The sequence below is a fragment of the Mus musculus genome, chromosome 5 (genome assembly GCF_000001635.26).
Source record: "Mus musculus strain C57BL/6J chromosome 5, GRCm38.p6 C57BL/6J".
NCBI lineage: Eukaryota > Metazoa > Chordata > Mammalia > Rodentia > Muridae > Mus > Mus musculus.
The window spans coordinates 140829368-140845125 of record NC_000071.6 but is presented as its reverse complement, the minus strand read 5'-3'; the positions used below and the strand labels follow the sequence as shown (position 1 = coordinate 140845125).

General features: G+C 46.4%; 1 protein-coding gene across 1 annotated transcript in view; it reads left to right on the top strand.

Moving 5' to 3' along the window:
* Positions 1 to 14694: 14694 nt before the first annotated feature.
* Positions 14695 to 15758, top strand: part of Gna12 (guanine nucleotide binding protein, alpha 12) — a 70488-nt gene continuing 69424 nt past the window's right edge. The window contains exon 1 of the mRNA NM_010302.2: positions 14695 to 15132. Within this exon, the coding sequence (NP_034432.1) occupies positions 14830 to 15132 (303 nt within the window). The 5' untranslated portion in view covers positions 14695 to 14829. The remainder of the gene's footprint in view (positions 15133 to 15758) is intronic.

Below are 15758 nucleotides of genomic sequence, written 5' to 3'. Positions count from 1 at the left end.
ATCCTGGCTCTACCAACTGCTAGCTGTGGGCTCTCTCTCTAGCACATGACCAAACCTCGATGTTTTCCTGTTTCTCATCTCAAAAGTGGGAACAGTATGACCATAATACAGGAACAACAGCGAGAACAATAAACGTGACATACAGAGCTGGAGAGCTGGCTCAGTGGGAAAAAGACCTTGCTGCACAAGAAAGATGACCTGAATTTGATCCCTAGAACCCACAATAGAAGAAAATTTCACACAGTTGTCCACTGACCACCATGTGCTTGCACACACACACACACACACACACACACACACACACACACCTTAAAGCACTAACATATTTTCTTCCTACTATATAAAAACAAAACCAACATTCAACAATGTAGCCTCTCACTCAAAACAAAACACTGTCCATAGATCAGGAGGATAGTAACCATCTTCTGACCCTAAAACCTCTTGGGATTCCTTCCTAGCACAGCATTCCTCTACACCACAATTTCTTCATCATCCTTTCTGCCTCCACATGAGCCCACCCTCTCCAGTCCTTCAGCCCAGCTCACAACTGGGCCAGTGGTTGCTCTTACCTCTGGACCTTAACTACTGTTGCTTCCTAGGCCAGAAAACAATCTGTGATACTTAAGTCTTAATTGTCAATGCACCTAGAATGAGGTCTACAATGGGGCGTGTCTGTAGGGACTTATCTTAATTGTCTTAATTGATATGGGAAGACCCACCCACTATGGGCAGCACCATTCCCTAGGCAGGGGCCCTGCCCTGTATAAGAATGGAGAAACCAAGCTAGCACAAACCACAAACAAGCAAGCAAGTAAGCACGCCTGCATTCATTTCTCTCTGCTCTCTGGGTATCTTGACATCTCTGCCTTGACTTACCCACAATTATGGACTGTGGCCTAAGATTGTAAGCTGAAATAAACCCTTTTCTCTACTAATGTGTTTTTGTCAAGGTATTTTATCATAGAAACATAAATAAAATTAAGACACCATCTCCCTCCAATTCTTTCCTTTCAAACTCAGCTTCTCCAGAGAAGCATTACTTGAGTCCATAGCAGCAAAGTGGGCCCAACTACCATCATCTTCCATCCAGTTTGTGAGTGAGAGAGCAGATGGATAGATAGGTGGATGGGTGGATTGGTGGACTTCCAGGATTCTCATTTTGGGCTCCTTTTTCTTTCTTTCTTTTTCTATATTTTTTATTAGGTATTTTCTTCATTTACATTTCAAATACTATCCCAAAAGTCCCCTATACACTCCCCCTCCTTTTTCTTTTTAAAGAGACAGATGTCTTTTTTCCCCCCCCAAAGGTTTTATTTATTTTATGTATGAGCACACTGTAGCTGTCTTCAGACACACCAAAAGAGGGCATGGGTTCTCATTACAGATGGTTGTGAGGCACCATGTGGTTGCTGGGAATTGAACTCAAGACCCTAGGGGAAAAAAGTCAGTGCTCCTAACCACTGAGCCATCTCTCCAGCCCTCATTCTTGGCTCTTAACAAACTTGAGAGTATACGTATGAACATATTTTGTCTGTCTCCCTGAGTTCATCCACGAGAGAGAGACTGCGTCCATCAAGGTGAGGCTGGTGTCCCTGAATTCCAGCACTGCATGGAAGATGGGTGAAGGCCAGAGGCCAGAGGAATGAGTGGGTGGACAGAAGAATTAGTGTGTGGGTGGGTGGGTACAATACGAGGGAGAGTGGAGGCATGGATGTGTTGGAAGAGGGAGGGAGGGAAAGACGGATGGATGGACAGATAGTGGAGGGAATAGTGGATGGACAGTGTTATGTGACTTTTCCTGGGGAGACATGAACTAACGTTCCTTCATCCCAGATAAGAGACTGATGATAAGCCAAAGAAACTGGTCCACCCAAGCCTGTCTTGGTAAACCAATGTGTATATTTGGGGCTACTTACAGGAATAGGTAAGGGATTGCTTTATTTACAGAGGTGTGGGTGACTCAGGCAGCTGCATCACTTAAAAGACCATCTCAGCACAGATGAAGTCTCACAAGAGCTACATGCCTAGAGTTCCCTACATGACTTGAAGGCATCCAGACATATTGCAGTCTCCTCTCCAGGAGTAACTACCATTTGTATAATATTGGGGAGGGGTGTTAGGAATCTTCTAAGTTTCAGGAGTTTCCTGAGAGTGTCCTGCTTCCCTCCAAAGGGAATGTTTCAACTGGGAGGAAATAGCCACGCATTGGTTGTTTGGTAGGTAGATGGGTGGGTGGGTGGGTGGGTGGGTGGGTGGGTGGGTGGGTAGGTGAATGAGTGACTGACAACTGAGTGGCTGGATGGATAGATGGATAGGTGGGTCAGTAGATGGGTGAGTGGGCATATGGCTATGGATGGATGATGGATGGATGGATGGATGGATGGATGGATGGATAGGTGAGTGGATGGATGGATGGATGGATAATTGAGTTGGTAGATGGATAGGTAGATGGGTGGATCAGTAGTGGGGATGAGTATGTAAAATGATGAATTGGTAAATGGATGAGTGAATAGGTAGATGGATGGATGGATGGATGGATGGATGGATGGATGGATAGATGGTATGAATAGATAGTTGAGTTGGTAGATGGATAGGTGGATGGGTGGATCAGTAGATATGTGAGTGAGTAATTGAATGGCTGATGTATGCATGGAAGGATGGATGGATGGATAGGTGGATGGATGGGTGGATGGATGGATGGATGGATGGATGGATAGCAAGTTGAGGCCTTGATCGTATTGATAGAGGCCCTCCCTCTGGAATGGGTCTGTATTTTTAGAACTGGACATGAGGATGCTATGGAGCACTGCCAGCACATTTTGGAGAGACAATCACTGCCTTGTTTGTTCTAAAGTCAGCACATTTTTTTAAGGAAGCACTGGTCATGAAACCTGGACCCCATACTCAGAAGCACTTCGCTGTCTGTTTCTGTTCCATTGCTTGGGTGCTGTGGCTTCCTCCACATGAAGCATGTGTCTGGTATGGCCTCCACCCTCGGCCACGCTTCCCTATTTGAATCTAGATTCGAATCACTTGTCCCCCAACCCCAGGAAGAGAATATTTATAGAAATGAGAGGCAGTTTTTGTGGAGCAATTCAGCAGATTTGGACAACTATATGACTTCATCTCAGGCTCTGAGCAAGGCTCACACATCATAGACTGCTCTAAGTTACTGTCTTACTGAGGGCAAGTTACTGTGGGTAGAAACTTCCATAGAACATTTAACAGTAGGCTCCATATGGAATCTCTGGTGTCCTTTGGGAATGCTGAAGAAATCTTGTGTCAAGTCTCTGTCTGTCTCTCCCTCTCTGTGTGTATGTGTGTGTGTGTATGTGTGTGTGTGTGTGTGTGTGTGTGTGTATGCACATGCACAAACACACTCATTTGTATTAATGTGGACTGCATCCACATTAATGGCATGTGTGCAGAGGTCAGAAGACAACTTGCTGATCAACAAGCCGCAAGGACCCACCAGCCTGTCTGCCTCCCCCATCTTGCCAAAAGTGAGAATCTGGGGCACATGCCACCACAACCAGCTTCTCACACGGGTTCTGAAGAGTGACAGTCAGCTCTTCATGGTTGGGAGACACGTACTCCGCTGACAGAGCCATCTCCCCAACCCAACAAGTCGTCTAACACGGACTGATAGGTCCCATTTTATGAGTTGGTTTAGCTGGGCCATGGCACCCCGCTGACGTCACTCTGCATCCAGCCATCTAACCTGATGCTTCTGTGAGGCTGTGCCTGGGTGGGATGTGCATTTAAATCAGTGGGCTTAGAGAAAGGCACAGTGCCCATCCTGAGGCTGGATCACATCTGGCCAGCTGAAAGCTTGAACAGAGCAGACTGACTTCCCTGAGAAAGGACAGTTTCTCCAACAGATGCTTTTGGTCTTGACCTACAACATCTGCTCTTCCGGATCTCCACCCTGCTGGCCCACACTGCAGATGTTGGACCTCACAGCCTCCACAATTCTATAAACCAATGTCTTTAAAAAAAATTCCTTTGTGCATGTATACACTCTTCCTCTCTCATACATTCCCTTAGAGAACTCTAAGGCAGGAGTTTATTCCAGACCCCACAGATTTCTAGCTGACCCTGACATCGGATTGTGTGTTAGTTATTTTTGTGTCTCTGTGATCAAAAGACCTGAGAGAACAACTTAAGAGAAGAAAGGTTTGTTTGGGCTCATGGATTCAGTAGGTTTGGTGCATTTTTACTAAGTCCCACCAGCTTGGTTGTTTTTGAACTTTTTGCTTCATGCCCAACAGAAAAAAAGGGCATACAGAAAGGGGCCAGGAAGCTGATGAGTGGATGGTTATGTGTGGGTTTTTAGTGGGTGGGTGAATGGATGGATGGGTAGGTAGTGGAGTAAAAGGATGGATGGATGGATGGATGGATGGATGGATGGATGGATGGACAGGTGGGTAGGAGGAATAAAAGGATGGATGGATGGATGGATGGATGGATGGATGGATGAATGGACAGGTGGGTAGGAGGAATAAAAGGATGGATGGATGGATGGATAGATGGGTGGATGGATGGATGGATGGACAGGTGGGTAGGAGGATGGATGGGTGGATGGATGGATGGATGGATGGATGGATGGATGGACGGACAGGTGGACAGGTGGGTAGGAGGATGGATGGGTGGGTGGGTGGATGAATGGATGGATAGATGGAAGGATGGATGGATGGATGGATGGATGGATGGACAGGTGGATAGTAGGGTGGATGAATGGTTAGGTGAATGATTGGGTGGATGAATAGGTAAATGTCATGGCAGATGGATGAATGGGTGGGCAGGTAGGTGATAGATGAGTAGATAGAATGTATATGGTGGGATAATGTTGCAGTAAATCTCCAACCCCAACAAGCCTGTGTAAGGAGCACACAACTCAGTTATAGTGTTTATAAGCTGCACTCCTAGATTGGGCAGATTTACCACTACACTACTCTATTCTCCAGCTATAAGATTCCCTTGCTACTTAAGGCTTCTCCAGACCACGTGGTTCTGCTCCATCTTCCTTCCACCTCCTCTTCCTCTGACTTCCTCTGTTTCCTCAGTCTCCTCATCTGCCTCTCTCCTCCCTTTCTTCACACCCCCTCCAAAACCTCCAGCCCCACCTTTCCCTTCCACTGCTCAATCACAGGCTCTAGTCTTTATTTGACCAGCTAAAATGGGGAGAGTTCACATGAGTTTACCTGAGTATACGATACACTCCTAGTAAGGGCAGCCCCTCTTGAGGAAGTGGAATTAACATCAAAATACAAACAGCACCAGGGCAATCTACAACAGGATAATTCAAAGGATGGACAGGTAATTGAATGGATAGATGAATATAACAGATGGATGGATGGTTAGATGGGTGATTGGAGGCATTGGGTAGATGGGTGGAGGGATGGAGAAGAGACAGACAGAGAGAAGTGATTGGGTGGGTGGATGGATGGACGGCTGTATGAATAGATGAGCAGATAGGTCTATATCATTATTGGATGGATGAGCAAGTGGGTAGATGGGTGGATGTGTGGGTAGATTGGCTAGATGGGTGGATGTTTAGAGAAGCAAATAGGTAAATGGATACACAAATAGATTGGTAAATGGATGGATGGATGGATGGATGGATGGATGGATGGATGGATGGATGCAAGTGCTCAATGCTCAAAAGAGGACATTGGATCTCTTGGAGATGGAATTACCCGTGGTTTGTTAGCCACCTAATATGGATACTGAAAAACAAACTCAACTTCTCCGGAAAAACAACATGTACTCCTAACAGACGAATCATCTCTCTAGCCCCACTGTTGTGATATTTACTATTCTTTGAAAGTTTAATACAGTTAGACAATATGTGTTAACCATGTTCACCCATCTTAGGCAAGTACACCTTAGATGTAGGGAAGTCAGGGGGAGCTTAGAACCTGGTGTTCCCGGCAAAGCTTGTGGTACCATTTCATGCCTGTAAAATAGCGTTACAAGGTAGGACTATGAATGTGTGATTTGGCTGTGAAGTCTCTGCCTCCATAGATGGGATCAATACCATTTCAAAAAGTGGGTGCTGCTCCCTTTTGCCCTCCCCATCCTACTATGTGAGGACACAGGGGCACTGGGTGTGGAAGCACCTGCCTGTGGTCACAGCACTGGGGAAGGTGAAAGAGGCTACATAGAGAAACCCCATCTCAATAACGAAAAAGAAAGAAAGAGGAAGGGAGGGAAGAACACGCTCTGGCAAGGATGGTGTGGTGGATCGGATGAGATGCTCACCATAGTCTTGGGAATTTTAATGCTTGGTCCCCAGTTGGTAGCACTGTTGGGGCAGTTTAAAGTAGGAAGTATGTTATTGGGGCTGGCTTTGAGGGTTTAAACCTTTATACCATTGCTAGTTTGCCTTCTCTGTGGTTTGAGGTGTGAGCCCTCAGGAAGCTTCCAGCTCCAGTTGCTATGTCTGCTGCCTGCTATCGTGCTGTCCCTGTGGTTACAAGGCCCTAACCTATGGGGACCATAAGCTCCACCACCCTCAAACAACAACAACAACAACAACAAAAACACCTTCCTTCTATAAACTGCTATGGCTATGATGACTTATCACAACAACAGAAAAGTAACTAAGATAGAAGACATAAGGCTTGATTCCCTGTTGGTGGGACTGTAAAATGGGGTAGCCACTATTAAAATCAGTATGGCGGCTCCTCAAAAGTTAGGACTATCATGAGCTCAGTTGTACCACATCCAAGGATGGACTCAAAGTACCACAGGGCTATTTGTATATCCATGTTTGCTGCTGCATGGTTCACAGTTTAGGAAAGATACAGAGCCAGTCTAGATGTCTGCTGACAGATGAGTGAATAAGGACTATGTGGCACGTGTGCACAGTGCAACTTTACGCACCTGCAAATGAGAATAAAGGCATGATATTTGCAGGAAATGCAAATGAGAATAAAGGCATGATATTTGCAGGAAAATGGATGGAACTGGAGATCATTGTGTTAAGCAAAATAAGCCAGACTCAGAAAAACAAAGGTTGTATTCTCTTATATGTGGAGTCTAGATTTTAAATGGTGTGTGTGTGTGTGTGTGTGTGTGTGTGTGAGAGAGAGAGAGAGAGAGAGAGAGAGAGAGAGAGAGAGAGAGAGAGAGAGAGAGGGAAAGAACCAGAAAAAAGGACTGTAAAAGCAATTAATGAGATCTATCTTAAGGGAGATTGACAATACAGTAATAGAATACTATAGGAATACAAGGATTGCAATCTGGGAAGGAGGGAAATGGGGGTGGGGGGCACAAGGAGGGAAATTGGGGAAGGAATATAATTAGAACAAAATACAATTACAACATGAGGATGTCACTATAAAACCCATACTTTGTGTGTTACCCTACACATGTGTGTGTGCTTGTGTGTCTGTGTGCCTGTGTCTATGTATGTCTGTGTCTGTGAGTCTATATGTCAGTGTGTCTTTGTGTATCTGTGTGTCAGTATGCCTGTGTGTGTGTCTGTGTGTGTGTGTTAGTGTGTTTCTGTGTCTGTGTATTTGTGTCTGTATGTCTGTCAGTGTGTCTATGTGTGTCTGTGCCTGTGTATCAGTGTGTCTACATATTTCTGTGTATTTGTGTCTGTCTTTGTATCAGTGTGTCTGTCTGTGTCTCTGTGTCTGTGTGTGTATGTGTGTGTGTGTCTGACTGTATGTCTGTGTGTGTGTGAATCAGTGTCTGTATGTGTGTGCCTGTGTGTTTTTGTCTGTGTCTGTGTATGTGTGTGTACCTGTGTTTGTATCTGTGTCTGTGTGTCTACCTCTGTCTGTGTGTGCACCTGTGTGTTTGTGTCTGTGTATGTGTGTGTACCTCTGCCTGTGTGTGTGTGTGTGTGTGTGTGTGTCTGTGTGTCTGTGTGTCTGTGTGTGTGTGTCAGGGGTAGTAGAAGGGAGTTGTTTAAAAGGAAGAGGATCAGCAGGAGGGGAGAAGAACAGTCGGGGTTCTGTGGGGTGAATGAGAGCAAAGAGCATGAAACCGTGTGCAAATGTCATAGGGATTCTCATTGCGTTCTATGGCAAACCTAAGTTGTTTCTTTTTCAGACAGGGTCTCACTATGTAGCTCAGGAAGAACAGAGAACTCACTATGTAGATCAAATTATCCTCAAACGCATAGAGTTCTGCCTGCCTCTATCTCTCTAGTGCTAAGGTTCCATGTGCGTGCCAACACACTCAGCCTGAACATAAACTAATTTTTTTTAAAAACAATCTAAAAGAACAGTCTTTCCAACAACAGGAGCAGGGTTATCTCCCTAAGTGGTTCCAGCAGCACCAAGCCTGTTCTGCCCTTGCCAACACCCGCATCCTTGTTTCTTGTCTGCTGCTGTGATGAAATACCATGGCAAAAGGCAACTTAAGGGAGAGAGGGCTCAGTTCCAGTTCCAGATGGAGACCATTGTGATCAGGAGGACATGTCATCCAGAGCAGGAAGCTGGTTGATCATACTGCATCCACACTCAGGAAGCAGAGAGAGAAGAGGACCCAGGCCATAAAACCTCAGTGCAGGTCTCCAATGAGGGTTCCATACCTCCAAATGGACCCCCAGCTGGGGACCAAGTGCTCACACACATGAGCTTATTGGGGGCACTTTGTATTCAAAACCCAGCAGCCTGTGCCTTCCAAGGATGCCAGGGGAGACTCCAGGGGTTTGGATCTCACAGATAAGGACAGTCTCTTTTCTACGTGGGGCTTTGAGAAAGCTGACAGGGCACAGAACTCACTTTTTAGGTTTCTTTCTGCTCCTTGGTTTTTAGATCTGGCTCTGCAATGAGCCGCACAGGCAGCTGCCAAGGTGGTGGAAGCCAAAGCAGCTGCCATACTGATGTAGCAACTGATCTTGGTAAATGGTCCCACGGATCTCGTGGTGGTGTGAATAAAATGGCCCATAGGTTCCTAGCGGGTGCCACTATTAAGAGGTGTGCCTTTGTTGGGAAAAGAACATCACTACAGGGTGGACTCTGAAGCCTCAAACTGTATCTCGTGGCACAGTTTTCTTTTTGCTGCCTATGGATCCAGATGTAGAGCTTTCAGCTCCTTCTCCAACACCATGCCTGCCTGCACACTGCCATGCTTCCCGCCATGATGACAATGGACTAAACCTCTGAACTGTAAGCCAGCCCCAGCTAAATGTTTTTGTTTATAAGAGTTGCCTCAGCTTCTGCAACATGAGCTTTTAGCTACTCTGCTTTTTGCTCCCGGCAGGTTGTGCTTCCAGCCACTCACCCATGGATTCTTTGGATCTGGGAATGAAACACACACACACACACACACACACCAGCTTATTTTAATGTGCCACCTAGCTCAATAGCTGAGCACTTCTAATCCTCTGCCTGCTACCCTAGGCCCAATTGGGGAAGTGGCCAGTGGCCACATATCCGAAATCTCACATGGCTCGTTGGCTCTCTCTCTCCTGCAGCTCTAAATCTGATCCATCTCGTACCACATCATGGCAATCCTCTGTCTCACCTTTTCCCCAGTTCCTAACCCACACAAATTCAAGGATCCCACCCTGTCTCCCATTGCCCAACCATTGGCCACTGGCATCTTTATTGATTGACCAAAACCCAACTGGGAATAAGGACCTTCAGAATTTGGACATGCAGGTTCCCGATTAAAGCAAACATTAGAACCAATCCCCAACAGGTTACACAGTGAGTCCTTGTCCCAAACTAGTGAAGCACCAACAACGCAGTGACACTGAGCATCTGTCTCTTTCCTCAGGACTTAATGTGCTGACAAATGATTGCACCACCACACAATCTTGCTAGTTCATTCTTTTGAGGGTTATGTAGTCCTGGCCTCCTGCTTCCTTTGTCTCTCAGCTGAGCACAGGAAGGCAGACCTATGATGCTTCGGCAGGTGTCTGAGGACAGCTGAACAGTTTCCAACTCCACAGGTTAACTCTCACACTCTCATTTCTCTTTCATTTTGGCCTTTGAGGCTTCCTCACTTTGATCAGTGACAATTCAGATTTCTTTGTGCAGCATTTTTAATTTTTGTGGTACCACAATTCACTAATTCTACCTTTATCACCAATATCCTCCCTGTCACCACCACTGTCACTACTGTCACCACCACCATCACTGTCATCACTATTGTCACCATCACCATTGTCACCATCATCACTGTCACCATTGTCACCATTACCATCTCCACTGTCACCCTCACCACTGTCACTCTCATCACTGTCACCATCACTATCCTCACTGTCACCACCACCATCACTATCATCACTATTGTCACCATCACAACTGTCACCATCACTGTCACCACCACCATCATCACTATCACCACTGTTACCATCAATCACCATCACCACAGACACCATCACCACAGTCACCATCATTGCCATCACTGTCACCATCACCATCTTCACAAAAGCCATCACCATTACCACCATCCGCCCTCCACCTTGGACATGCTAAGATTACAGGTTTGTGCTGCCACTTCTGGCTTTTTGACATGACATGGGCAATAAAATTCAAATCCAAGTCCTTGTGCTTGTACAGCAAGCACTTTACCCACTGGACCACCTCAACTCCCAGCTAAACCTTTCTCTCTGCAAACTTAAGATTTATCAAGGTCCATTTCTTAGATGATTGTTACTTAGTACATGTGTATATGTCTCTTTGTGTGTACATATGTGTATATATATATATATGTGTGTGTGTGTGTGTACATATGTATATGTGTATAAATGTATATGTATACATGTGTGTACATATGTGCATGTGTATATATGTGTGTACATGTGTGTATATGTATATATGTCATATGTATATGTGTATACATGTATATGTATACATGTGTGTACATATGTGTATGTGTATATATGTGTGTACATGTGTGTATGTATATATATGTATATGTGTGTACATGTGTGTATGTGTATATATGTATATGTGTGTACATGTGTGTATGTGTATATATGTATATGTGTGTACATGTGTGTATGTATATATATATATATGTATATGTGTGTATGTGTATATATGTATATGTGTGTACATGTGTATATGTATATATATATATGTATATGCGTGTGTACATGTGTGTATGTGTATATATGTATATATGTGTGTGCACGTGTGTGTATGTGTATATGTGTATATATGTGTGTACATGTGTGTATGTATACATGTGTGTACATATGTGTATATGTATATATGCATGTGCGTGTGTGTATGTGTATATGTGTGTGTGTGTGTGTGTGTGTGTGTATACTCACAGACAGGCAGCTGTGGGCTACGCATTGGGAATGCTAGAAATTGAATTCAGATTCTCTGCAACAGCGGTACATATTTTTTCTTTACTACTTTAGTTTTACATGTACAGGTGTTTTGCCTACATGTATGCCTGTGAGCCATGTACATGCCTGGTGCCTGCTGAGGCATCAGATCTCATAAAACTGGAGTTACAGATAGTTGCAAGCTGCTGTATGGATGCTGAGAATGGAACCTGGGTCCAGAGAGAAAAACAGCCAGCTTTCTTAATTACTGAGCCATCTCTCCAACCCCAAGGCTCCATTTTTGTCCTCATTGATTTACAGATAAGAAAAGCACATTTCAGAGATGTTAAATGACTCATTCCAAGGCACACATCCCTAAATGGTAAAGCAAAACTTCCAAACTCTCCTACACGCCCTGAACCCACAGACTATATGAAGCAGGCAGCAGGTCAGGCTTCCTGTTCAGGTTCTGCTATTGACAAACCATACTTACACCTAAGAATCACTGGTAGTGCTTGGAACTCAGCATTCTTTGGGGGGTGGGTATGGTATGTTTGAGTGTGTGTGTGAATATGTACTTGTAGTGTGTACGCGCACACACACATGCAAATGTACATATGTGGATGTCTGAGCTCAACTTTAAATATCTTTCTTCAATCATTTCCCTTTCTTTCCTTTTGATACAGTTATGGTTAGCTTCAGTTGTCATTTGACAGATTTGGGGGAAAAGGAATCAGACTGGCCTGTGGGCATCTTCTGTAGACCAATGTAACATAGGTGGGCCCAGCCCACTGCGGGCAGTGCCAGCCCTGGACAGGTGGCCCTGGGTTTTATAAGAAAGCTAGCTGAGCAGGAGCCAGGCAAACAAGCCAGTGGGCAGTAGTATTCCACAGTCTCTGCTTCAACCTCTTGCCTTGAGTTCCTGCCTTGGCTTCCAGTGGTAAACTGTAACTGTAAGCTAAAATAACCCCCTTCCTCTCCAAGTTGCTTTTGGTCATGGTCTGTCATCACGAGTACAGAAGAGCAAATTAGACACAGGAGAATCTGAAACTCATTGATTCAGCTGGCCTGGCTGGCCAGTAAGCTTCCAGAATGATATTCTCTCTCTCTCTCTCTCTCTCTCTCTCTCTCTCTCTCTCTCTTCTCCTGACCTCCACTAGGGATTGGAGCCACACACTAGCACCCGGGCATTTTCCATAGGTTCTGGGGAATCAAAAGTCAGGGGTCCCCGCTTGCTCTGGCAGGCACTTTACTGAGCCAGCCATCTCTCCAGCCCTCCGATTGTTTTATTAGAGCTACCCTGTAACTTGCCTCTCTCCCAGCGGTGTGGAGAGAACAGATGACATCAGATAATGTATGTAAAGCACTTTAGAAATTACAGCATGCCATATAAATGCCAGGGGTAATTAAGAGACTATTATGGAGTGCATGGATACACGTGTTTATTTCAAGCACTTTAGCCTTTTAGCAAATGTGAAGGATATGGCCAGAACCCTTGTCAAAGTCCCAAATTAGATACTATCAACAGTATATAATTTCTCCCATAAAACACCACAATGTGTCACTAAAAAAAAAAAGCTAAATGGCCCTTTAAAATAGTTAATGATTCTATAAACACCAGCATCAAGCTATTTATAAAGTTATTTGTAAATGTCTGGAGCATTTGCCGAAAACTGTGAATTAATTTAGGTTTTTAAAACTGAATAAGGTTTGAACTCTAGTCCATGGGTTCAGATTCCCCCATTTTCTGTCTTAGAAACATATTCTTAGGTGTCATGGCATGCATTTAGGAAGCAAAGGCGGGAAGATCAGGAGTTTAAAGTCATCCTTGGCTGTAATTTTCCCAGCCTGAGATAAATGAGACCTCTCTTAAAAGACAATAAACCGTGAGCTGGGGTGATCCCTTAGTGGGTACAGCATTGGCTTCAAAGGAGTGAGGACCTGTGTTCAGATTCGCTAGAATCCACACACAGCCAGACGCAGTAGCAGGCATCTGTACTCCAAGCAAGATGGGAAGTAGAGATGGGCTATCTTCAGTTTCTGAGCCAGCTACCCCAGCATATGCAATGGCAAACAATAAGAAACCCTGCCTCACACAAGGTGGAAGGCAAGGGCCAACACCAAAGGTTGTCTTCTGTTTGTAATAGAAAGTGGGATATGGAACAGGTACACATATTGAAAAAAAACATTTTGAGACAGAGTCAAGCTTTAGTCCAGGCTGGCCTCAAATTCCATATTTTCCTGTCTCGGGCTCTCTCAATACTGGGATTATATCACACAAGCTTGACCTCCTCTTGCAACATCATCTCTAGCCAAGATGGTGAGAGAGTTACTATGTAGCCCTGGCTGGCTTCAAACTCATCTCAATTCTCTTGCTTCTGTAATGATTCTCCATGCAGCACCAACACCCTTCAGACACCACACTTCAGACCACTATTCCACATCAAACTGCCTGAGTGATTATGACAAACACAGATGTGTGTGTGCGCGCTCGTGCATGTGTGTGCAAGTGTGTGTGTGTGTGTGTGTGTGTGTGCGCGCGCCAGTGCACATACATACAAAGGCCAAGAAGTCGCTCAACTGCCTCCCCTCTGTAACGTTTCAAACAGCTTCTCTCACTGAACCTTAAGCTTATCATTGGGGCTAGGATAGCTGCACAGCAAGTTACTGGAATTGGTCTTATCTTGGGTTTTGAGAGGTGGGGTTACAGGCACAACTGGAAATTTGAACTCATGTCCTCACACTTTCACAGTTCTTTCCCACTGAACCATCTCCCCTTAATCATATTTTAAGAAAGTGCCTAGGGAGACCCATACAATAATTTTGTTTGTTTGTTTTCTCCTTATTTGGGGCCCATGTAACACTCAAAGCAGCTTTTGTTTGAAAATGATGACCCACCCTGCTTCAATGTTTTTGGAAGGAAAACGACTGAGCTTTCTCCCTAAACTTAAGAGCAGGAGGACCTCATCGCTATTTCCCAACTTTGCAGCCACATCTTGGGCTCACAGCCGGACCAACCTGGGAATCAAGGCAGAGAGTCACTCTGTACACCTGGCACTTTTGGCCTCGCCCCATTTCCCACAACTTCCAATCCCAAGCGTAGTTATTGTGACTGACAAACGATCAGAGCACTTCTAATTGGTTGCGAAGGGCTTCAGCTCCTCCTCCTCAATGGCCCCACCTCCCTTTCATTCTGAAAGAAAGAAGTTTGCTCAGCAGTCCAATAAGAAGCTCCCTCATCGAAAAGATCCCGCCTTTTTCGGCACCGGCTCCGCCCCAAGGACCACAGGAGTGCCCGCCTCCTCCAAGGCACGCTTGTCCAGTAAAAAAGCGCGCTGCCCAAGATAGAAGACTTCCCAACCAATAAAAGAGTTTCTGCGCGGCGCCGCCCCGCCCTCCGCGCCTTCCCCTCCGCCCCTCAGCCGGCCCGGCGAGTGAGGGCCTCGGGGCGGCGGCGGCGGACGCAGCCTGAGGGAGCGGCGGGCGGGGCGGCGCCTGGCCCGGCAGGGCCGCGCCGGCTGAGGGGCGTCCATGGCGCGCGGGCCCCAGCGGGGCGCGGCCGCGGCCTGAGGGCGGCCATGTCCGGGGTGGTGCGGACCCTTAGCCGCTGCTTGCTGCCGGCCGAGGCCGGAGCCCGCGAGCGCAGGGCGGGCGCGGCGCGCGACGCGGAGCGCGAGGCCCGACGGCGCAGCCGCGACATCGACGCGCTGCTGGCCCGCGAGCGGCGCGCGGTGCGGCGGCTGGTCAAGATCCTGCTGCTGGGCGCCGGCGAGAGCGGCAAGTCCACCTTCCTCAAGCAGATGCGCATCATCCACGGCCGGGAGTTCGACCAGAAGGCGCTGCTGGAGTTCCGCGACACCATCTTCGACAACATCCTTAAGGTGACGCGCGGCCCCGCCCACACACACCTGGTCCAGGTGGCGCGCGGGCCCCGCCCCCTTTGTTCTCCACGGACCCGCGACCCTGCCACCCGGCGCCCCTCCCTTCCAATAGGGACCTCAAGCAATGCAGTTGGGGTTACTCCCGTGACCTCCCAGGGGCGCGATAGATTTGCAGAGCCCTGGACGCTTGGGGACCGTGGGAATGCAAGCTGGACCACTCTCAGGGACTTGGGTTACAAATAGGGTGTTAGGGCTGGACACGTGGATTGAGGGTCGCCAACTCTCCCTGTCCCTCCAGCATGCAAAGTTTATAGTGTAGGTTGGAGGACATCAGCCTTCGTTTTTTATTTGTAAATGAGAATTGACCATTTTATTCCCCCCACCACACACACACACACACATTATATCATATACCCCAGACTGGCCTTGAACTCACTCTGTAGCTAAGAATGACCTTGAACTCCTGATCCTTTCTCTCCTCAACTTCTCAAATCCTGGAATTACAGAGGAGGAGGGCGCTGTGTCACCATACTTTGTTCGTGTAGTGCTGGGATTGAATCCAGAACTTCATGCGTGCTAGGGAGGACATTACTAACTAGACTAAGTTGCCAGTGTTTGTATTTTTG